Genomic DNA, 23,798 nt, shown 5'->3' on the forward strand with positions numbered 1-23,798 from the left:
AACAAGGTCTCACTGTAATTAGGTGTCTCCAAGGAAATTCTGGATCAGCTGATAAGCACAGTATTTGATTCCAAAAAGTTACTCCATTCAGCAAGACTTCATAAACAGAGAGGAGGAGCTCTGCTTAGCACTTTCTAGTCTGATGGGAACATCAGGGGGAAAGTAAGAGCTCAGAAAAGCCACTCCTTTGGAATACAATTCCCAGAATCCTCGTCAGCACAGATAGTGGCCATACTCAGTGAGGGATTCTCAGACTTGTAATCCAAAAAATTAACTTTTTCCTTAGCGCTGGGGAAGATTATAGACAAAGGACACAGTGACAAACATACTTAGCCACCTCTGTTTCATAAGAGATCTGAGATTGACTGGTTATAAACTCAGACAACACAAGTGTCAATAAAATAAATTAAAAACAAGCAAATAAACAAACTTGAAATTAGGAATGTGATTTGATTTACAAGCAAATATATGGGATCAGCCTCTGAACATCATTTCTTAAGTAATTATTTAGCCATAATCAGATCTGTAACATGTCTTGAATGTCAGCAATGTATGGTGACTACGCTGGACATCTCAGTGGCTTTCGATACCATAGACCATGGTATCCTTCTGGGACGCCTGGCAGAGGTGGGAATCGGGGGCACTGCGCTCCAGTGGTTCCGGTCCTACCTCTCCGGGAGGTCCCAGATGGTGCAGCTGGGAGACGTGTGCTCCGACGAGAGGCCCCTTAAAACCGGGGTCCCTCAAGGGGCCATTCTGTCTCCCATGCTATTTAACATTTACATGAAACCGCTGGGAGAGATCATCCGGAGACATGGGGCGCGGGGTTATCAGTACACTGATGACATCCAAATTATCTTCTCTATGTCTCCGACTGATGCAGTGACTGGGGTTGGCGTCTCTCCTCTCGTGGCCTGTCTAGAGTCAATAATGGGCTGGATGAGGGAAAACCGACTCAAACTGAATCCAGAGAAAACGGAGGTACTAGTGATAGGTTCTCCTGGTCCAGGAATGGCGGTGGTTCCACCTGTCCTGAACGGGGTCACGCTCCCTGTGAAGGACTCCGTGCGCAGTCTGGGGGTGCTTCTTGACTCGTCGCTTCACCTGTCTGCCCAGGTGAATGCAACGGTCAAGAACACGTTATCAGCTTCGGCTGATCCGCCAGCTGCGCCCATACCTGGCCCAGAGGGACCTAGAAACTGTTGTACATGCTCTGGTAACTTCGAGACTGGATTTCTGCAATGTACTCTACATGGGGCAACCCTTATACCAAACTCGGAAGCTACAAATGGTGCAGAACATGGCAGCCCGGCTGGTCACTGGTGCCCCCAGGACCAGCCATATAACACCTGTGCTAAAAGACCTCCATTGGCTGCCCATTCGCTTCCGAGCTCAATATAAGGCGTTGGTTATTACCTATAAAGCCCTAAATGGCTTGGGCCCAGGATACCTAAGGGACCGTCTCTCCCCGTACATTCCGCCTCGCACCCTCAGAACGTCTGGGCAGCAACTACTGAAGGTGCCTGGGGCCAGACTAGCCTCCACCTCGCGGAGGACATTTTCCACGGCTGCCCCAGCCCTTTGGAATAAGCTGCCCACTGAGCTCCGCTCATCTACCACCCTGGCCCAATTTAGGAAGGACCTCAAAACCTTCCTATTCCAACAGACATTCCCCGAATAAATATCCTGTGGGCCTCCCTCCTCTTCCGTGGCCATGAGGTTGGGCTATTGGGGCTTTTTATTTGTTAGTCTTTGTAATGTTGCTGTATTTTACGGTTTTTTAATTCTCGTGTATTTTGGATGTATTGTATTTTAATCCTACTGTAAGCCGCCCTGATCATTGGAAGGGCGGGATAAAAATTAAAAAATTATTATTTTATTATTATTATGTTTTTGATATTGCTAGATAGCTCATAATTTCAAAAATCTGTCTCAAATATATGCCAGAAAACATTTTTCTTAATTCTTGAAAAAGCAACACTGCAGAGTAACCCATGGCATTTGTCATTTTTGGAAACCTCTATTTCAGCCTAATTGGTAAGCAGTTTCAATTGCCTTGTTTTTTTATTAAAATGAACGTACTGTGCGGTTATATTTTGGAAACTATGAAGGGCTACCAAACCTGTGTTGCATTACATTATATTTTAATCGTAATGGCAAACACACAGCTGTGGTTTCATAATAATTCCTGTGCAGCTAAGCACTGTGTGCCTGTATTCTCTCATACAAAACCTTGCTCTCATTTAAGGTAGTAGCATATCTGGAGTTGTAAATATTCTCAGTATAACAGACAGTTTATGGCTAGCAACAAGCAAAGACAGAAATCACCTTTTCAGAGAAACCTTGACCAAAGGCAGAATTTTTCAGAAACTATTATATAAAAAATTACCCAGTGTGAGATGGTCCCCCTCCTGAACAACAAAACCCTACACTTATGTGCCTTCGAGTTGTTTCTGACTTAAGGTGACCCTATCCACAGGGTTATATTGGCAAGATTGGTTCAGAGGAGGTTTGCCTTTGCCTTCTTTTGAGGTAGAGAGTGTGAACTGCCCAAGGTCACCCAGTGGGTTTCCATGGTCAACCAGGTCTCCCAGAGCCTTAGCCCAACACTCAAACCAGCACACCACACTTTCTCTTAATTATAATACTATGAATCCATTTGAACTATCATGGCAATAGCCTAATGAATCCTGGGATTTATCATTTGCATGCACTCTCAGCCTCCGGGGAAGGCAAAGGCAAGCAAATCACTGAACAAATCTTGCCAAGAAAATCCTGCCATTTGGTGACCCTCAGGTGAAAACAACTTGGAGGCAAACAACAAATTGCATTTGAGCTTCCCTGACTGAAAATTCTACCCTTTCCTAAACTGTAAATCTATGGATTTCATAGGATGCAGCCACTGCAGTTAAAGTACAATCACAATGCTATGACTGTGTGGTGTAAATGGGTACAAGAAGAACAAAAACCAATGTTCTTTTAAATGCAGTCACATTTTAAATGCTATTTTGTTGACTTTGTTTCTCAAACGGAACTGTGTTTTGAAACTTGAAGTAGTGAAAAAGCCCTGTTCTGCTTCAGAAGAACCAAGTGCTCATAGACGTCATCCACCAAGGAACGTCTTTCAACAGTCATGACGTTCCCATCTCTACAGAAGAGGTGTGTCGCCGCAGCACTTGAAGGCACTCCTGTGTTGTACTTCAAAAAACTCTGCTGGATACTTGGAAAGGCAAGCAGGGATGACAGCTCCCTGCTGGGCGTCTTCAGGTACTTTGAGATTTCCTCCTCAACAGGGTCCACTACTGATTTCCCTTGTTGGGGCCTGATGTCGAAAAAGTCAAGTAAACCACTGTCCCTTTCCTGGTCTTCCTCTGAGATCCCTTCAGTGATCTCAGTGACTGCACCCTTGAGTTCAGCTTTCAACAAGGCCTCCGCAGCTGACCTAGAAGAAAGGGAATGGGTCGATTCAAGTGAGGGGACCAAAGGAAGTACTTTTTCATTCACAATTTGTTAGCTCCCGGGATGTTTACAAAGAATTCACACTGCTCATTTTAATAAAAAATAATTCAGAGACATAGCCATATTAGTCTGGAAAATCAGTATGCAATGGGATCTTATAGCACTTTTGAGATTAACTGAAAGAAAGAAGCTGGTAGCATGAGCTTTCGTAACTTGAGTCTACTTCCAACATGCATCTGAGGAAGTAGGCACAAGTCTATGAAAGCTCAAGCTACCAATTTCTTTATTTCACTTACTCTCAAAGGTGCTGCAAGATCCCTTTAGAAAAAAATTAGATCGGGGAAGACAACTCTGGAAAGGGTGGGGCCAATTCCCTTCTGCATTCCTGGCAGACCACACTACCACAATTTGTGACACTGCATCACTTTCAGCAACCATTTTTGCCCAATTTTCTTTGGAAGGAGGCTGAGGATGTGGGAAAAGAAAACCACTTCATTTGTAGGCACTTTGGGATCACATTGGCCAGTTTTCAGGTGGAAAATTGTGTGGAAATCAGCACAATTTTTGTCAACATTTTTTAAAAAAATTAAATTGGAGGGGTCTGGGTTATTTAGGTGGAGGGCACAGAAGCCACAGTTTGAGGTTTCAGAGCTGCATGCAGCTGATGGGCTGCATTCTGCCAATCCTGGGTTTAATATGTTTCATCTAGATTAGTGGTGGGAATTGTGTGATCTGATGTTACACAGTTATGTAAGGATTTACATACTTACATAAATATGCCCTGGTGATGCAGTGGTTAAATGACTGTACTGCAGCCACCCACTCACAAACCACAAGGTTGTGAGTTCAATACCAGCCAAGGCTTAGGTTCAACTCAGGCTTGCATCCTTCCAAGGTCGCTAAAATGAGTACCCAGGTTGTTGGGGGCAATTGGCTTACAGCTGTAAACCGCTTAGAAACTGCTTAGGTGGTATAAAGTGGTATATACACGAAGCTGCTATTGCTATTGCTATTTCTGAGGTTATGTAAGTCTTCGTATTATGACAACACAGTATGATTGCTGTGTGGCCTTCTCCTCATGTCAGGAAGGAAATTCTCATGACACACATACGTGTATCTTAAGTTACTGTGCTATTATTAGATTGGGAATACTTGCTGCACATCAGTGTCTGTGGTTACAATGGATATACAACTGGAGTTGTTATGTTTAAAGACTGAGGCTGAGATTACAGAAAAGAATCCATACTATGGTTGCAATCCTCCATAGGTCAGTGTAGCACCATAATTTTGCATACGCTATGCTAAGCACCCTGCCCGACATACTACAGAGTTGCTAAAGGCTATTCCATGCCTGATGGAGAGTGGGAATGAAAGGATCACAGAATTAGATGGATAGGTCCTTTTAGCCAGGTACAAAGCATCATCTGCTGAGGCCCACCAAGGTTCTCCAGAGGTTGCAGTGGTTAGGATAATCATTTCATATCTGGCTACAAGAACAGAGCGAGAAATTTCTGTGATTTCTCCATCCCTTGCTCTACATCAGGCATAGAGTAGCTATGGGGAGGGGGGGGGGCTTTAAGTCTGGGGTGTGTGGATTTGTTGCTGCAAAGGGGAAAGGGAATATTAAACTCTACAACAGCCACAAAGAGACACAGAAAGGTGTATGGTTAACTTACACTGGCATATGCCACCAACTGGATGCCAGCTGGTAAGAATCACAACGGTGACTATCACTGGTATTACACTGGTATTCATAGAAGGTGGCAGCCGCCTAGATAACCATAAGAGTACTTTCACAGGTGGTTTCCACAAGTGGAACAAGAGTCTCATACAGGTAACACAAGACTTCCTAGGACAATTAATCCTAGGCCCCACACAGTGGTGGTAGAAGGTGGGTTAAGTAGAGCCTCATTTTACATTTGCGGATAGCAGGTGGGATGAATTATGGTCCACCTCACGTATGTTGTTGAAATGTAGCTCCTAGCATTCCACACCATTGGCTACACTGGCTGGGGTTGTTCTGGCAATAGCAGTCTAAAAACATGTGATGGGCCACCCAATTCTCACCCTTAGTCTCAAACTGGCCATTGTGAGAAGAAAAAGAAGGCTGGATTTCTTGCATCCACCCCCACTCTGAGCTGCTCCATCTGAAGAACTTCTTAATTTCTTACCTTTCAGTCTGGGCAGAATCCAACCAGTCTACTTTGAAACGAGGGTGTAAGCAGGCTGCCAGGAGAAGCTCCTTGTCTTCCCAAATACCTGCAAATCGTTTCCTTAGGGCTTCCCGCACACCCCTCAAGAGTGGAAGACAGTGAGTGTAGGGTACAGGTTTATTTTCTAGCCCTTGTAACTTGCGGTCCAGACTATGTAGTGTTGGCAGCAGATACCCCATGAACATGCCATTCTCCCGCTGTAGGATATCAAGAGACAGTGCTAGTGGCCCCATGATCTCAGTGTACTCCTGCAACACTAGACACTCATCATCTGTGATCCTGGCCAAGGAACACCTGTCCATTATGGCATCCACTTTTAGTGGCACAGTACAGAGGAGCTTGTTTAACTGCATCAGTGCCTCAAAAATGGCCTTCCACCTGGTCTTGTCTGGTACTGTCAAATACATACCACATTGTTCATAGATGTACGCTGCAATTTGCACTGAGTTGTTCTGCTTTGACCACAGCTTTCTGCACTTTCTCATCAAGGTACAAAAATGTTTCTGGAAAGAACTAAGGGAGCTACATTGGGAGGAGTCAGAAAGCATGGCTTCTACATCATGTGTTGCTACCAGGTTAAGGGTGTAGCTGGCACACCTCTGGTAGGGTGGCAACTTGGAATTCAACTCTGGTGCATCTTCCTCTGCCTGGTTACCTGTGTCCAGGATCTCAGAAATAGGAACAAACTCCATCTCAGACTTGTCCTGGTTGGCACCATTATTATCATCCACAATGCTGCCTGCAGCATCTGCAAGTTCTTTGGCCCTCAATACTTGGAATGTTTTCACAAAGCTGGAGCCATTGTCTGTGGTCATGCACACAACTTTGTCATGAATCCCATACTGCACATGAATATCACGCAGGGCTTTTACAAGGACACTGTATGTGAGACATCCTTTGAGATGCTTGAATGCCAAGGCCCCAAACTCCCGCTTTAGAGTTGTTGTGCTGATCCAATGTGCTGTGACCCCTAAGAAGTTCCTCTTGCCATCAGTCCAGCAATCAGCAGTGGTCGCCACATGGGATACAGTGCCCATCCGGCTCACAAAGCTTTCCCTCATGCTGGCCGCCTTCTTCTCAATTCTGTCCCTCAGGGTATTAGCACACATAATGGTGAGGTCCTTTGGAAGACCAAGGCAAACCAGTGCAAGGAAGGTAGGTTTGTGCACATTCTGAAGTGGCACAGTCTCCTCCACAATGTAATTCATGAGTGTCCTATCAAGAATCTTCTGAGTGACATTCTGTTTGATACATCTCCTGCTTCTCACAGGGGGACCATCAGAATCAGCATCATTGTCCTCACTGTCGTCATCAAAAACCATGGGCACTTGTTGTTGGGGGACTGCTGTCTTCATCAGCTGCTGCACTGTATTTTTATTGGGAGAGCCCTGCTCATATTTTGGCTGTGCCTGCTCATCAGTCAACTCTGTCTCACTGGCGGATCCCTCCATCACAGCAGCCTTAGCCACAGCAGTCTTGCCTGCAAAAAGAGAGAGAGAGAGACTGATTAATTTATTTATTCCCTCTGCTTTATTAGAGGGTCACTTCAAGGGAATCCTTTATAAGGAAGAAGTTTGCCCTTGTGGAGTGGGTTCTGCAGAGTCTCTATCTCATCTATACTTTGGTCAGACCTTGCCTGGAAACTGTGTTCAGTTTTGGTCACAACAATTGAAAGAAGATGTTGACAATCTGAAGCATGTCCAGAGGAGGGCAACCAAAATGGTGAAAGGTCTGGAAACTATGCCCTATGAAGAGCAACTTAGGCAGCTGTGAATATTTAGCCTAGAGAAGAGACGGTTAAGGGGTGACGTGATAGCCATGTTTAAATATTTGAAAGGATGTCATATTGAGGATGGAGCAAGCTTAGAGAATAGGACACAGAGCAATAGACTCAAGATTGAGATTAATTTCACCTTTACTAATTATGTTCCTAGGCAGGTCTGTCAGCAGGTACCTGGTGCACTTACTAGGAGTTCTGAGAAAAGTATAATAGAATTAGTGGCTAAGTTCTTCTTTTCTGCTGCTAAAATTCTGAAGACTATGATATGTGTACTTGTGTTACAATTAGCTCTGTCCAATGGTCATTGACAACCTGGTTGTTTTAAATAAATGCTAATTAATATTTGTATATTATCATCATCATCATCTTATATCCGGCCTTTCCCTAAACACAGGGACTCAAGGCAGTGAACAATAAGTATAAAACAATGCAATTTAAAAGCAATACAACGATATTAAATATATACAAAATATAAAAATTAAAAAACAATTAAACAATTTCAAGAATTAAAACAGTTATAAATTAAAATAAAACATGTTAAAATACAAACCATTAAATTTTTTTCACAAGGATGCCCAGAAATGAACCCAAATATGTTGCCCTTTTAAAAAGCGAAGCATTAAAAAACCATTAAGAAGTACTGAGAACCATCATTAAATAGTGCAATACAAATCACCAGGAATCCACAGTTTGAATGAACCCTGTATTAGGACTATATGCATCTCTCATTTCACAAAGCCCATGACAGTGAAATTCCTTTTTACAAAGGCTTCACACCTACCCTCTCCCTTCTTTTCTTAGCATCCTCTGCCTAGCTGGAAATTTTTTAGTAGCACGGGAACTGAAGGAAGACTGGAGACTTTTTATGTCAAGTTATAGCATTATATCTGGAGCAAAGAATGTAATAAAGCTTGTGCTAGGATTTAGTTGTCACTGACCTTACTGTATCTGTGGTGCATGCCTATAATGGGCAAGGGAAACAGCAGCTTCTTCCAGAATATCATAAGCATGCATGAAAAGCAAAACAGAAAGAAAAGGGAGACAGCAAAATAAATCTGCAGTGTTAGCCATCTCCAGCATGCTACAAAAGCTCTGGTCTGTAAGTCTGGCCACCAAAACGAAATCATAAGGAATATGGAGGCTGTTGTAAGAAAAAGCCATCTCTAGATGCATTCTGGAAGAATCCTCCAGGAGGTCTCCAGAAGGTTGAAAATGTATTTACTTATGCAAAGCTTACCTCACTGGTTGTTTCACTTCACACCTACTGTTCATTTTGAATAAAAGGTTTTCTGAAACATGTTGCAGTGATCTTCTTTTCTTGTGGTATAAGAACCAATTCCTATTCTTTCAACATTATCCCTGCCTCTAGTACCAAATTTTCTGTTAAAGAAGTAATGCTCAGAAACATGTCAGCTTCATTAGCTGAGGTATTTGTGAATGTTCTTTACATCCCTACTCACTTCTTGTCTCCATAGTGAGCCGCTGTCTCTTTCTTGGTTCCTCAGTGTCCTGGTCCTCTTCTTCTGTCTTTCTCTTAATCTCTTTTGGTCTCTCAACACACTCCTCCTGATCTTGTTGCTCCTTCCTGTGTTCTCCTAAAGACAATGAAAGCACAAAACAGTGCAGCACTAGGCAGACTGTGAGCAACAAAGAAATCATGTAATATCCCTCCCCCTTCATTTAGTAAGGACAGACCTCCATGATGAGTAACTAGACAGACCTCATTGCTATTACAATAAGCTTATATCTCGTGTTACAAGTGTAATATGATGGTGTCATGTCCCTGTTGTTGGGAGGAGAGAACAAATTACAGGCCACACATTAGAATCATAAGAATCGACAGGGACCCAGTGGGCCATCTACTCCAACCCCTGCTGTGCAGGGGTTCAAGCTCAAGCACTTTGGAAAGATGGCCATCCAACCTCTGTTTAAAGATCTTTAGATAAAGTGTCCACTACCCTCCAAGGCAACCTATTCCACTGTGGAACATCTGACTGTAAAAAAAAAGTTTATCTTAATGTTTAGGTGGAAGCATTTTTCTTGTAATTTGAATCCACTGATTTATGTTCTAGTCTCTGGAGCAGTGGGAAACCCACTGGTTCTACAACATCCTTTCAGATATTTAAAGACAGGTATTGCTTCACATCCCAATATTCTCTTCTCTAGATTGAAGGAGCTCCCTCAGTCCTTCTTCAAAAGGTTTGGTTGCCAGATATCATGTGAGTTCTAATATGTGATTTCTGATCACTTGAAAATCAGTGCCAGGATGATCAGTACCAGAGTGGCATTGCTGTTTGAGTGTTGGACTGAAACTCTGGAGACCAGGGTTCAATTCTCAGCTTGGCCATAATCTTGGGCAAGTCACATGCTCTCAGTTTCAGTGGAAGGCAATGGCAAACCTCCTCTGAATAAATCTTGCCAAGAAAACCCCTGGATAAGTTTGCTTTAAGGTCATCATAAGTCAGAAACGACTTGAAGGCACACACCAATAGCAAAATAAAAAATAGAGAGCTGTACTGAGCTCTACTTATCTGCTCTACTCTACTCTACTGCTATGGCACCAAAGTGATCAACACCCTTGAACAACTGCTGCCCAGATAGACACCGTAGTACTGTAGCATTCCCAGAGTCGCAGGTCTATATATCACATGAATAGTTTATGAAACAGAAGTTTCAACATACAGATAAAGATTAGTTTGTGCAATGATGCTGTAAAAAACAGTGTGGAAGGACAAGGATCAAGTCTATGAGGGCCATCTGCGGGGTTAGGATATAACAAAATTATGGGAGAACGATAGCATTTACATTTCTATACTGCTTAACAGTGAACTCAGCACTCTGTAAGCAGTTTACAATCTGTAAGCCAATTGCCCTCAACAAGCTAGGTCTCATTTACCGACCTAAATTAGAAGAGAAGGCTAAATCAGCCTGGAGCCCTGTAGGATCAAACTCATGTTTTGGCTGCAGTACAGGCATTTAACCACAGGCTCCCTAGTGATAGTGTGATAGTTTTTCAAATATTTTAAAAACTATTATATAGGTAAACCAAACCAAGCAGATTGGTTTACTCTTGCTTCAGAGGACAGGACTAAAAAAAATGGTGGTCTCAGTACAAAAATGAAATTTGACTAATAGGTGAAAAGAACTCAATAATGGCATAAACTGTTTGACAAGCAGATTGTGGGTTGAACTAAATGATTTTAAGAGATACCACCCAGTTTGTTTCAGTCTCTGGTACCTTTCTTGTGAGAAGCTTTAGACGACACAATAATGGGGACCTCAAAAAGGCACTTAGCAGCTGCAATACTGAATAGGTTTACTCAGGTATCAAGTCACATGGAGTTAAATAGACCTTTCTCCAGTGTAACTATACATATAGAGTTACAGCAAAAGAATGGTAGAGTAAGTACTACCGTAAGTACTCAACTATAAGTCAAATAATTTATGCCAAAATAATAACCCAAAAACCTTGGGTCGACTTATACACAGGGCAATACAGAAATACAGCTGAAAAAATTCTGGTAGTGGGATTTCTTTGGGATTGCTCTACCATAGCAGGGACAGCAGAAGGGGTCCTAAAAGAAGCTTAGATACCACTCCCAAAACAGAGGCAGGGGGATCCTGAAGAAGCACTGATTCCCCTCACCCTGCTTTGGCAGGGAAATCCCAAATATTTCCAGTTTGAGACAGATGGAGCTGAGAGGAGTTTGCTGTTTGCTTGTTGACAATCTGTCCCCTTGACACACACTATTTCACTACAGCAAATTTGTTAGTACATTTCAATATACATTTTGTATTTATGAAGAAGTCGGAGTTAAAGGTTTGTTGTACCATCTCCATAGACATCCCCTCCCCCTCCCCCCCGCCCACATATACACTGGGTTCTTACCTCTGTGGACTCTCTGGTGGGCTTTGAAGGCTGAGGCATATTTAAAGGTATCTCCACATTCTGCGCAAATGAGGGTTTTCTTGGTGTCGGGGCATTCCAGTTTCTTATCCTTGTGTGTTCGCACATGAGCCACCAGTTCCGAGTTGTATTCGAAGGCTTTTCCACAGTCAAAGCACACGAAAGAATCCTCCCTTGTGTGAGTTCTCTCATGTTCAATAAGTTCTGATTTTTGGCTGAAGCTTTTCCCACAGGAGGAGCACACAGCCACATGGATTCTTTCGTGGGCTCTCAAACGTGTAATACTGCTGAAACACATCTCACACTGCAAACATTTATACTGCTTCTCCCCTGTGTGAGTTCTACAATGTGCTCTGAAATTTGAGTAGGTTCCAAAGTTTTCCCCACACTTTAAGCATTTATAAGGTTTCTCTCCCCTGTGAACTCCCTGGTGTTTAAGTAATCCTGATATATGAATATACTTTTCCCCACATTCTGTGCAGGTATGAAATTTCTTTCCTCCATATGTTTCCTCTTGAGGGTTACAGCCAAAGGTATTCCCACAGTGTGAACATTTACTTGGTTTCCGTCCCATGTGAATTCTCTCGCTTCCTCCACAGTGGGAGCATTTATACAGTTGCTCACCCACATGGTTTCTCTCATGTGACAGAAGATCCAAGCTGCTACTGAAGCTTTGGCCACAGTGCCAGCACTTGTATGGCTTCTCCAGTACATGAGAGTTTTCATGCACAGGAAGGTGCACACTTTTCCGACATTCATTGTATGTTGTATTGTCATCCTGCTGGCTGGTGGATTCACTGCCAGCCTTACAATGCCCATGTGAAGAAACAAACAAATCCCCATTCTTCTCTGTGGCATTCCCATTCTTCCTGTCTCCCTTCTGTTGACTCTCACTGGATTCGCTATGACACAAAAAATTGTTCTCTATATCTGTTTTCAGGCATGTTGGCAGTTGCTCCATTTTCTCAGATCTCTTCAATAATAGATTTTCTTTCCCACTTTCTCTGAGACACTCACCACCTGTGGGAAGAAAAATCAGAATACAAATATACAAATCAGACCTTTTCTAAAAAGGTGAGATAATACAATACAGCCAATCTGTGTAGTTCATCTCTTCCCATCAACTCTAGTGTCCCTGGAAAATAAGTAGGAATCTATGATGGCAAAACCTTCACGTTTATACAAGTGTCAAGGGTCAGATCACTGGAAGGGCAGCTTCTATGATATGTCATGGTGGTTGAAATGTTGGATGAGACTCAGAAGGGCACAGGATCCAACCCCTACCCAACCGTGATGCTCCCGCAAGTAGCCATAAATCAGTCTCTTTCCTCAGCCCCCTCAGTCCACTGTCTGAGAGTGGAACACAATGCTTCAGAGTGTGGTGGAGTCTCCTTTTTTGGAGATTTTTTGGAGGTTGGATGGTCGCCTCAGGAGTGCTTTGATGGTGTCTTGCATGGCAGTGGATTGGACTGGATGGCAAAAGTGGTCTCCACTAATTCTATGATACCATGACCTGCTTCACAGGACTGCTGTACAAATAAAACTGGGGGATGTGGAATCATACACATGCCCTAGAGATCCTTCAAAGAAAGAGTGCATATACATGGAATAAATAAGTTAAATATACAATACCATCATCTAACAGCCACCACTCTCCACCTTCAGTTCTTTCTAACCCCTAGAACAGAGGTGAGCAACTACACAAGGAGACGGGTGGCACTTTTCCACTTTGCACCCACCTGGCAGGCAGCACCAGCATGTTTTAGCACACCCAAAATGATCCACTGTCACTTCCACCTGCCATTTTGGCCAATCTGGGGGCACATTTTTCAATTTCCATGGTGTCTGGGGGAAGGTTTGCTTTTTAGACTACAACTCCCAGAATTCCTCCTAGCCAGTAAGCCACTTTCCCAACCTGCTTCATAATTGCCATAAAGCTCAGTGAGGAAAACCACATGGACACTCACTCACCTAGCAAGTTTGCACTGGCCTTATCTTCCTGTTTAGTTTCTGCAGAGAGATGCACCTCCACTGTGTCTGGAAGGCTCTGTGTTCCCTGGGGAAGATTTATACATTCTGAGTGCAAAGAGAAGCCCGGTGCATGATACAAACCAATAAAGTACACACAAAACACAGTTTGGACAAATTATTCTGGCTACCAGAGGTTAACAATATGTATTTGGAGTGAGAAACCAGCCATTTGCTTTTATTAGGCAACAGTAAAGTCTTATCTCATCCCTATTACAGCTCAAATTGTTGTTGCTAACTGCTTGTTCAGGGAGAAAAAGGCTTTCAGAAAAATGGGGAAAAACCCTGCTTGTCACTGGGTCCTTTCCCCAGTTGCCAAGCCTGGAAACAGGAGCTAACAAACAGAATTTGAGAAAAACAAACCAGAAATTAGGCCAGGAAAAGGCATGGTTTGTTTGGATGTGTACTGTGCAGTCTGTGGTTTAACAAACTATAGTTAACAAAAAACATGGCTCATCCTGATATGCGAATATAACATTGAATCATTGGTCTACCCAACTAGTATTACCAACACTGACTTGCAGAGATTCACCAGGTTTCAAGCAGTCTTCATCTAGTCCCAGGCAACCACAAAACCTTCTAAAGAACAACAGCCAATGTTAGCAGTCAAACAGCCAATACCCTGATTGAGATTGCCAGGTGACTCAATTGTGTTTCCCCACTGATAAAGACACCTTACAACAATATTTCAAGGAGACCAGCTGGAAACCCACTCACCTGCTGCAACAAGTCTCTGGCCTCTTGCTGGCTTTGAAGGAAATCTTCTGCCAGGGTCACAGCCTTGGCACAAGTCACTGGGCCATTCTCCCAGAGCCACCTATGCATATCAGCTGGCACAATGGCCAGGAACTGCTCCAGGATCACCAGTTCCAGCATCCGCTCTTTGGTGTTTCTGTCTGGATTCAGCCACTGTCGACAGAGCTGCTGGAGCTGCCGGCAAAGCTCTTGAGGCCCATCGGCATCTTGGTAGGACGACATCCGAAAACGCCGGCGCCTCATCTCCAACTTGGCAGCATCTCCTGCTAGGGCTTTCTCCTTCCCCTTCCCATAGCTAGTAGCATCCAAATGGGTTCCATATTCCAACTGGTTCACCCCAGTGAGATGTGGCTGCGTCTTTGAGGAAACCCACAATCCTCTAGACTGCTTGTTGGTCTCTGTCTCTCCTTGGGAAGGCACTTGAGTCATTTCAGGATCCATCTGTTGCTGCACCTCAGGGGGCTCTGGGGTTTCTCCTGGAGAATGAGGAGGCTGCAGTGTCTTCAGAAACTCTTCCAACCGTGCATCCCAGTTCCTTGATGGTTCTTCCTCTTGCTCCTGTTTCACCATGTGATTATCTTCTTCCCTGCTCCTGTCAATTTTGAGAGGATCTTCTTCTTTAATTTCTTCTTCTTCAGGACTTGTTGGATCCTGCTCTTCCATTTTTATTTCTGGAACCAGAAAAACAGTAATCTCCGTCTCTTGTGCGGTATCCATTTCCTAACACAGAAACCAGTGTTCTTGTATTTGTCTCCTTTCCCTCTTTCAAGGAATGCCTCAGTGCTTCAAGTATGATCAGTATAACACTTCATTTCAAGAAATTCAAGAAGTCATTTAGGCTTTGTAAGACCTTGCAGCAACTGGTGGAAGCCAACCATTCTTCTAGAGAACACAACTATCTTGTCTTGCTAGGAAGAAGAAAAAACAGACACAAAGTGAAAAGAAGAGAAGGGAAATTGAAGTCTGGAATTATTTAATTTTTGTTAGAGTGTCGGTGCTGAGGAGGAAACATTTTTTATTCTGATACAACAACAAATGTTACAGTTATAATGTCCAAATTCAAACAGTCATTGTGTATCTTTAAGTCATTTCCACCTTATGGCGAATCTACCTTAGGTGCAGCATGGTTAATGGTTTCAGCACTGGACTAGAACATGGCGAGACCAGAGCTCAAATCCCCTTAGCCATGAAATCCACTGGGAGACCTTGGGCAAGTCACATTCTCTCAGCCTTAGAGGATGACAATGGCAAGCCCCCTCTGAACTAAATCTTGCCAAGAAAACCCTGTGATAGGTTCACCTTAGGGTCACCATAAGTCATAAATGACTGGAAGTCACACAACAGCAAGAGGTTATCGTCGGGTTTTCTTGGCAAGATTCTGTTCAGAGGAGGTTTGCCATTGCCTTCCCCTGAGGCTGAGACAGTTTAACTCAACCAAGATTACCCAGTCCTAGTCCAACACCCAAACAACTATTCCACGCTGGCTCTGCCAATATAGTTATGAAGGAGAGATTCAGAAAACTTGGGTGGGAGGTCAAATTGCCCAAGGTCACCCAGTGGGTCTCACGGCTGAGCGGGAATTGAACCCTTGTCTCTAGAGTTGAAGCCCAACACTCAAACCACTACACCACACTCTGAGTGTGTGTGTGTGTGTGAATATATATTCATATATGCATATCTATCTATCTATCTATCTATAACTATGTGTGCACACATACTTACTCATCCCTCCACATTTGCAGCTTTGACTCTTTTGGATTTGACTATTCATGGATTTCAGTAACTTGTTCCCTCTAGGAATCTCTCAGTCCTCCAATGTGACTCTTCTGGGATTTGACCAGAGTGTCACGCTGGAGGCTCCAGAGATTCCTAGAGAGAACACTTCTCAAGACATTTGTAGGTCTTCCAGCACAATTCTATGGTCAAATTCCCACATTTTAACCATAGAGTTGCTCCAGAGATTCCTAGAGAGGTGTTCTCTCAAGTGGAAAAACCAGGTGGTTTCTTATTTGCAGCTTTTTCACTTTCACGGGGGTCCTGAGCCCTTAATATATGAATATATATATATATGAATATTATATGCACACACACTCATGTAAATATTTATTCATATATATGAATACAGTGGTACCCCGGGTTACGAAATTAATTCGTTCCGCCGCCGCTTTCGTAACCCGAAAGGCTTTCGCAAGCCGAAAACCCATAGGCGCTAATGGGGAAAAGCCGCGATTTCGTGCGAAATAGCGCCGAAAAGCACCAAAAAAATTTTCGTAACCCGAAAAAACCTTCGTAACCCGGAACAGTTTTTTTAAATGGATTTTTTTCGTAACCCGGAAATTTCGTAAGGCGGCGCATTCGTATCCCGGGGTAACACTGTAGTACCTATGTTTCTTACTTGCTGTTTTTCCACTTTCACAGGGGTCTTGAGCCCTAAATATATGTATGTATGTATATATATATATATATATATGAATAGTAAGTAAATAATATGTGTGTGTGTGTGTGTGTGTGTGATTATACACACACACATATTCACACAGACACACATAACCAGGAGTTGTGTTTTTTTTAATCATTTGCTTTAAACCAGCCAACCCTGTGTTATTAAACACTACTACTTTGCTTTCCTTGCCCTATGAAGCCCCATGGGGCTATTCAGAATAACAGGTAAATTATTGACTTCATTTTATTTTATACTTCTATAATTTATAAATTATACATACATACATACATATATATATATATATATTAAAAGGCTCTCCTCTCCTTCCCTCCTTAACTGGAGGATTAAAGCCTCACCACCATTAAGGAGGCTGGGAACCAGGAACTCCATTCCAGCCCCTTTCCTTCCCCAAAGGCTCCTTTGAACTCACCTGCCTTTGGTATTCCTCTGCAATTTATAGGGCCATCCCAGTACCTTCCAAGACCGGAAGGGAACCTTTTGGGAGTTACACCGGAAGGGACCCTTTAGAGTGTTGCACCTTTCCTCACTGGGCTTTTTGGCCGCTCTAGGATTCAAGCTCTATCACTTTAACTCCTTCATTCCTAGGCTAGGGGCCTAGTCTGCACTGTCACGTGGCCTCCCTCTTTGCCTTACACACATTTCCATTTAACCAGCATTTGCTTCTTCTTTTTCCTTCAATGAATCCTGTCATCTCATGATATATCCAAAGTGTAACAGCCTCAAGGTGCATCTACACTGTAGAAATAATGCAGTTCCACACCACTTTTAAGTGCTGTAACTCCATGCTAAGGAAAGCTGGGATTTGCAGTTTTACAAGGTCGAGTCTTCTCTGACAAAGAGGGATGATGGTGATGCCTCACCAAACTACAAATCCCAGGAGTCCAGAGAATAGAGCCGTGGCAGTTAAAGTGGCGTCAAACTGCATTATTTTCACAGTGTAGACATACCCTAGAATGGAGCCATGGCAACTGAAGTGTAGAATGGAGCCGTGACACTTAAAGTGGCACCAAACTGCATTATTTCTACACTGCAGACTATTGGAAGCTGTTGGGCTGATTAGTACAGCCAAGAACAATGGGTGCATCTACACTGTAGAAACGACACAGTTTGACACCACTTTAAGCTCTGAAACTCCATCCTAGCGAATCTTAGGATTTGTAGTTTTACAAGGCTTTCTTTGCCCAAGAGTGCTGGTGTCTCCCAAAACTATAAATCCCAGGATTCTGTAGGATGCAGCCATGGCAGTTAAAGTGGGGTCAAACTGCATTATTTTCACAGTCTAGGCTTATAGAAGGGGCTGCGTGTGAAATTGGGGGGAGGTAGGCAGGTTTTACCTCAAGCAATAAAATAAGATCCGAGGAAACCAGTGCCTGCATTTATTTTAAAATCTTAAGTGTCTTGAAGATCATTTTTAAAGACTGCTTTACAAGACAGGGCACAGAGCTTGCAATGTTACTTCTTCAAAAGTAATCTGTTTTAAGCAATCTCGTTGCAGCATGTGATGGCTAGTTCCCTGCTCATGCTATAACCATAACTCCCTCCGATGTTTTTGTGGTGGGAATGCTTAAGAACAAATGGTAAGGTGCTATTATTGTGTGATTTGGGTTAATGCAGGGGTTCTTAACCTGGGTCCAAAGACTCCCAAGGATAGGTTTCACAGGGACTGTGAAAGTGGAAGGGAAACATTACATCTTTATTCTCACTAATCTTTAACAGAAATTTATCATTTCCTTCCGCTGTGTCCAAAGAGGCAGCAGACCACAGAAGTATTACCAATACAGGCTGAGTCTCCCTTATCTAGAATTCCAAAATACCAAATACTCTACAGTCCAAAATTGTCCCCATGGGTGGCTGAGATAATGACATTATTGCTTTCTGATGGTTCAATGAACACAAACTTTGTTTCATTCACAAAATTATTAAAAACATTGGGTAACAAAATTATCATTTGGCAATGCGTATAAGGTTTTTCATGAATTTCATGTTGAGACTTGAATCTCATCTCCATGGTGCCTCATTATGCATATGCAAACATTCCAAAATACTTGATCCCAAGCATTTCAGATACTGGAGATTCAGCCTGTACCGGTGACACTGTCAACAACAGAAGTCACAGATATGAAAATCACAAAGGAGGGCAAAGCTGAGAAGGCACTGTGTCTTTGGAACTTATCACTTGTATGAAGTGGAACAAGCGACACATTAATGTGGGTGGAATCAGGCCCTGATAATTCTGCAAACCCTGACATTTGCAGAAGATGACATGGGCCACTATTCTGCATCAGTGACATGGTTAAATATACTTAAGGATGTATCTACACTGTATCTACACTGTAGAAATAATGCAGTTTGACGTCACTTTAACTGCCATGGCTCTATCTTACAAAATCCTGGGAGTTTTGTAAGGCACCAGCAGCCTTTGGCAGAGAAGGCTCAAGACTCTGTAAAACTACAAATCCCAGGATACAAAAGGCTGGAGCTGCAGCACTTAAAGTGGCATCCAACTGCATTATTTCTACAGGGTAGATGCACCCTATGTAACCTCTCTTGGCCCAACCCATTCAAACCAGATGGAAACAGCATTCACTCATGCTCTGATCACCTGCAGTACAGTATGGACCTCCTTCTCCTTGGGCAGCTGATGCTTGGTAAAGTAGGTTGTGAGGAGTGGAATTACGATCACGGCAACAGTGTCACAGTCATGATTAAAAAGCAATTGTGGATGGTAAACAGTTACAGACTGAGTAATTGTTCCATGTTTACGATCACTACTGAGTCACAATTTTATACTTAAATAGCTGGTGTAAAATATTGGCTAAAATCTTTAGGAAAGAAACCTAATGGGGAATCATAGAGCTGGAAGAGACTCAAAGGGCCCTCCAATCCAACCCCCTTCTGTTATACAGGAATATCTAAATCTCCGACCGATGGCCATTCAGATTCTGCTTAAAAACCTCAAAAAAGGAGACTTTACCACTCTCTGAGGCAATGTCTTCCACTCTCAAACAGCTCTTATGGTCAGAAAGTTCTTCCTAATCTTGAAATGGAATCTCTTTTCCTGTAGTTTGAATCCTTTGCTCTGGGTCCTGTCTTCCAGAGCTGTAGAAAACAAACTTGCTCCATTTTCAGTATGCCATCCCTTCAGATATTTAAACAGGGCTATCATATCACCTGTTAACTTTCTCTTCTCCAGGCTAAACATACCCAGCTTCCTAAGTCATGGGGAAAATGAACACTGAATACAGTGTTACCCCGGGTTATGAAAATAATTCGTTCCGCCGCCGCTTTCGTAACCCGAAAGGCTTTCGCAAGCCGAAACCCCATAGGCGCTAATGGGGAAAAGCCGCGATTTGGTGCGAAAAAGCGCCGAAAAGCACCAAAATTTCTTTCGTAACCCGAAATAACCTTCGTAACCTGGAACAGTTTTTTTCAATTGGATTTTTTCGTAACCCGGAAATTGCGTAAGGCGGCGCATTCGTATCCCGGGGTAACACTGTACCCGAAATGACCATGTAATGACCAACGTCTGTTAACAATTGCAAAAAAAACTTGGGGAGGGACAGATGAAATGGCAAAGGACGTGGCTGGCTGGAACCCGGAACAAGAGAGCCCTCTACACCACCAACACTCAGTTGCAGGACCCACTTATAGAAAAAATCTCAACCCCATCATGCTTGAGGCTCCAACTTTTTTATTGGGGACAAGAAAGGAGTAGCTGGGTCCCGTTGAGGCCAAGGCTTCTACTAATGGGTGCTGTTTTTCCTGAAACTAGTTCTTTACAGAATACATGGGATTTCTTCCTTTACCCTATAACCTCGATGAACAGAAAACAAACCGTAAAGCAAAAAATTGCAACAGAAAGCAAAAAGAATATCACAGTAGATACAACACTGGTGAGGAATCAGAGAAGAAAGTTAGGGCTGCATCTTCACTGGAATTCTGCAGTTCTGAAAACTTGCATGAAGGTGCTATTGACTCATATTTCCTAGTAAATAGCATAGATTAAATGAATCTGGACCTGATTTTCTTTAGTCTGCTCTTAACATAGGGCTTTCCTCCTTGGTCCATGATATATTGGTACCAGTCAGATCCAGCAGAATTCAAGAACTTCTTTTATGTACATCTTTTTTTGAACACCAGATTTACCAAAATCCCCCATCGAATCTTAGATTGTATTAGTCTCCATGAGTATGAACTAAAAATCCAGCACTCCCAATGCTGACATGATGCAAGATGTAGATAAACATGATTTTAAACGCACACACAAAACTCCAAGGGACCATATTCAAACCATCACCAAACACTATGTTACCTCAGCATCTCTTGCTGTGGTCCATGATGGTGATTTTGTTAGCATCCCATGAGGAAAAAAATCAAACTAACTACTGTATTTAAAGTCTGAACAACTGAAGTCCCCCACAGTCTGAACAATTGAAGCATTCCTCCTCTGTGGGAATTCCCTACTGCAAGATAAAATGGAAACTTCACCTGAAGCTTTCATTACAGTGACAGTAATTCATGATGTCTCTTCCATCTCTTGGGTCCTCTTATAAGATTTAAGATTGGGGGTGTTTCAAACCATCTACGTAGCTTTTTCTGGTATGTGCATTTTCTTCTGAAGAACAAATCTCTGGCAGGTTTATATATGCCATTTGTCTTCTGTATGGACTTGCTGGCGCATAATTTGTTGCATATTTTCCCTGAAGGCTTTCTTCCGCAGACCTAGCTCTTGGTCTGTGTTGGTTTGCATATGAGCAAACAATTCTGAATAAACTCAAAAGATTCTCACATAGGCAAAACATGCATGGTATTCCTCTGCTGCACAGGTCCTTTCATGTCCCACAAGTTCTTGTTGGGGCTGAAGCTTGTCCCACGCTAGGAGTATAAGGCTAAGTGGATTCCCTCATGGGACATTAGTGAAGCACTTCCTACTATATCTTCTCACCTGTGTGGATTCTCTGATGTACTCTGAGAGCAGAGCCATGCCTGAAAATATCACCACACTCTGAACACTGGAAGATTTTCCTGGAGTCTGAGTATTCTGGTGGCTTCTCCGTGTGGGTACGCACATGAGCAACCAGTTCAGAAGTGACTTCAAAGGCTTTCCCACAGGCAAAACATGCTAATGAATCCTCTCTTGAGTGGGTCCTCTCATGTTCAATAAGTTCAGATTTTTTGCTGAAGCTTTTCCCACAGTAGGAGCACATCGCCATGTGGGTTCTCTCATGGGCTCTCAAGTGTGGGCTGCAACTGAAACACATCCCACAGTGTGAACATTTGTACTGATTCTCACCTGTGTGAGTTCTCCGATGGACTTTGAGACCCGTGTAGGTTCCAAACTTTTCTCCACATTTGGAGCACTTGTAAGGTTTCTCCCCTCTGTGGACTCCCTGGTGCTGAAGGAAACCTGCTAACTGAGTATATGCTTTCCCACATATTGAACATGCATGAATTTTCTTTCTTCCCTGTTTTTCCTGCTGAGAGTTGCAGCCAAAGGTATTCCCACAGTTCGAGCATTTATGTGGCTTCTGGCCCATATGTATTCTCTCACTTTCTCCACAGCTGGAGCATTTATACAACTTCTCCCCCACATGGTTTCTTTCGTGTGACAGAAGATCTGAGCTGCTGCTGAAGCTTTGACCACAATGCCAACACTGGTATGGCTTCTCGTCTTTGTGGGTGCTCTTGTGCTCATCATCAAGATGTGAGCTTAGACTGAAGCTTTCCCCATATTCCTCATGTTTCATATTCTGATCTTGCTGGATAAGAGATTCATTGGCAGTATTGCAAACATCCTGTGAGCAAACCACCAGGACCTCTTCCTCCTCTTTATCACCTCCATTCTGCCTCTCTGGCCCCTGTTGACTCTCATCAGGTTCTCCCTGACAGAGGAAATTGTTCTCTTTATCTGTTTTCAAGAATGCTGTCAGTTGCTCCATTTGCTCAGGATGCACCAATAAAGAGTTCTTCTCCCCACTTCCTTCCATCCACCCTCCATCTCCTGGAAGAAAGAGAAAAATACAAAATACAAATCAGACTATTTTTAAAATGAGATAACTAGATAACACAGTATAGCCAGATGGGCCTAGTAAATCCCGAATAGAGCAGACCGAATGAATCAAAAGCTAGGGTGCACCTACACTATAGGAATAATACAGATTGATACCACTTTAAGGAGATTATTGCAGTATACTGTTATAGCACTATTATTTCACCTTTACTGCTATGGTTGCCTCCTGTGGAATCCTGGTATTTGCAGTTTAAGGAAGGACAGTTACAATTCTCAGCCACAGAGCTCTTAGGTTTCACTAAACTACAAACCCCAGAATGCCACAGAAGGCAGCCATAGCAGTAAAAATGGAATATTATTATTAACCTTTATTTATAAAGCGCTGTAAATTTACACAGCGCTGTACATACAATCTTTTAGTTAGACGGTTAGAATAATAGCGCTATAGTGTAGTATGGTATTCTCCTGTGCTGTAGCTTCATCCTATAGAATCCTGGGTTTTGTACTTTTACAAGGTCTTTAGCCTTCTCTGCCAAAGAGTGCTGACATCTCATAAAACTACAAGTCTCAGGATTCTGTCAAATGGAGCCATGGAAGTTACAGTGGTGTCAAATTGCATTACTTCTATAGTGCAAATGTGTTCTTAACTTGGTAATTCAACACTTACCTAATTTCCATTTATTCAATGGGTCTACTCTGGAGAGAATTAACAATAGGATTCAGGCCATAGTTTGCAGGGCTCACCTCTTTCTATCAGACTTGTTGTATCATGAAAAATAAGCAATCATCTGTGCCAGGAATTTCTCCTACGCTTCTAGATATACCAAACTAGGGACCAACCTCCTGCCTTTTAGGTTACTGACTGAAGTCCAAGTACTGGAGTAGGATCAGGGAGAGTTTTAAACCTTGACTTCATGAACTGACAGTGATCAGTTCACTTGAAGGGTTGGTCCTGTGCACTGGCATCTTTTCTAAAATGTTGGACAAGCAAGAAGGAGAAGCGGGTTCCAATTCCCACATAGTAAACATGCTCTTCAGGTAACCTTGGTTTAGCTACTCTGAGTCAATCATACCTCACAGAGTTGTTGGATAGACAAAACTGGGGAAGGAAGAGTCATATATGCCACTGGGAGCTCCATAAAGTAAAGTTGGAATATAAATATAATAGTAATAAATAATAA

General features: G+C 42.8%; 2 protein-coding genes across 8 annotated transcripts in view; both read right to left on the reverse strand.

Moving 5' to 3' along the window:
- Positions 1 to 1,644: 1,644 nt before the first annotated feature.
- LOC121921802 lies at positions 1,645 to 17,082 on the reverse strand. 3 transcript variants are annotated; one of them, XM_042450357.1, is made up of 7 exons: positions 17,017 to 17,082; positions 14,105 to 15,051; positions 13,331 to 13,415; positions 11,342 to 12,379; positions 8,913 to 9,047; positions 5,631 to 7,152; positions 1,645 to 3,442 (listed from the first exon to the last, which is right to left on the reverse strand). In XM_042450357.1, the coding sequence occupies exons 2-7, from the start codon at positions 14,858 to 14,860 to the stop codon at positions 3,025 to 3,027; spliced, it is 3,954 nt and encodes a 1,317-aa protein (XP_042306291.1). In that variant the 5' UTR covers positions 14,861 to 15,051; positions 17,017 to 17,082; the 3' UTR covers positions 1,645 to 3,024. The 3 variants fall into 3 exon arrangements, with proteins under 3 accessions (XP_042306291.1, XP_042306292.1, XP_042306290.1); XM_042450358.1 differs by having other exon boundaries at positions 14,105 to 15,047; positions 17,017 to 17,057; XM_042450356.1 differs by lacking the exon at positions 17,017 to 17,082 and adding an exon at positions 16,943 to 16,981.
- A 3,199-nt stretch (positions 17,083 to 20,281) lies between these two features.
- The window catches only part of LOC121921894 (zinc finger protein 397-like), an 18,337-nt gene continuing 14,820 nt past the window's right edge, over positions 20,282 to 23,798 (reverse strand). For all 5 annotated transcript variants that reach the window (XM_042450603.1, XM_042450607.1, XM_042450602.1 and 2 more), the window contains one exon: positions 20,282 to 22,608. In XM_042450603.1, coding sequence (XP_042306537.1) covers positions 21,539 to 22,608 — 1,070 coding nt within the window. In that variant the 3' untranslated portion in view covers positions 20,282 to 21,538. The remainder of the gene's footprint in view (positions 22,609 to 23,798) is intronic.

This window comes from Sceloporus undulatus, chromosome 2, assembly GCF_019175285.1.
Source record: "Sceloporus undulatus isolate JIND9_A2432 ecotype Alabama chromosome 2, SceUnd_v1.1, whole genome shotgun sequence".
NCBI classification, from domain to species: Eukaryota; Metazoa; Chordata; class Lepidosauria; order Squamata; family Phrynosomatidae; genus Sceloporus; species Sceloporus undulatus.

Excerpts from the sequence above, each read along its gene's own strand:
- LOC121921802 (XM_042450357.1), bottom strand. The coding sequence starts at position 14,860 with ATGGATACCGCACAAGAGACGGAGATTACTGTTTTTCTGGTTCCAGAA. Across the intron at positions 7,153-8,912 it reads GCTCACTATGGAGACAAGAA|GCAAGACTGCTGTGGCTAAG; the intron begins GTGAGTAGGGAT and ends CTCTTTTTGCAG. Across the intron at positions 3,443-5,630 it reads GATTCTGCCCAGACTGAAAG|GTCAGCTGCGGAGGCCTTGT; the intron begins GTAAGAAATTAA and ends CCTTTCTTCTAG.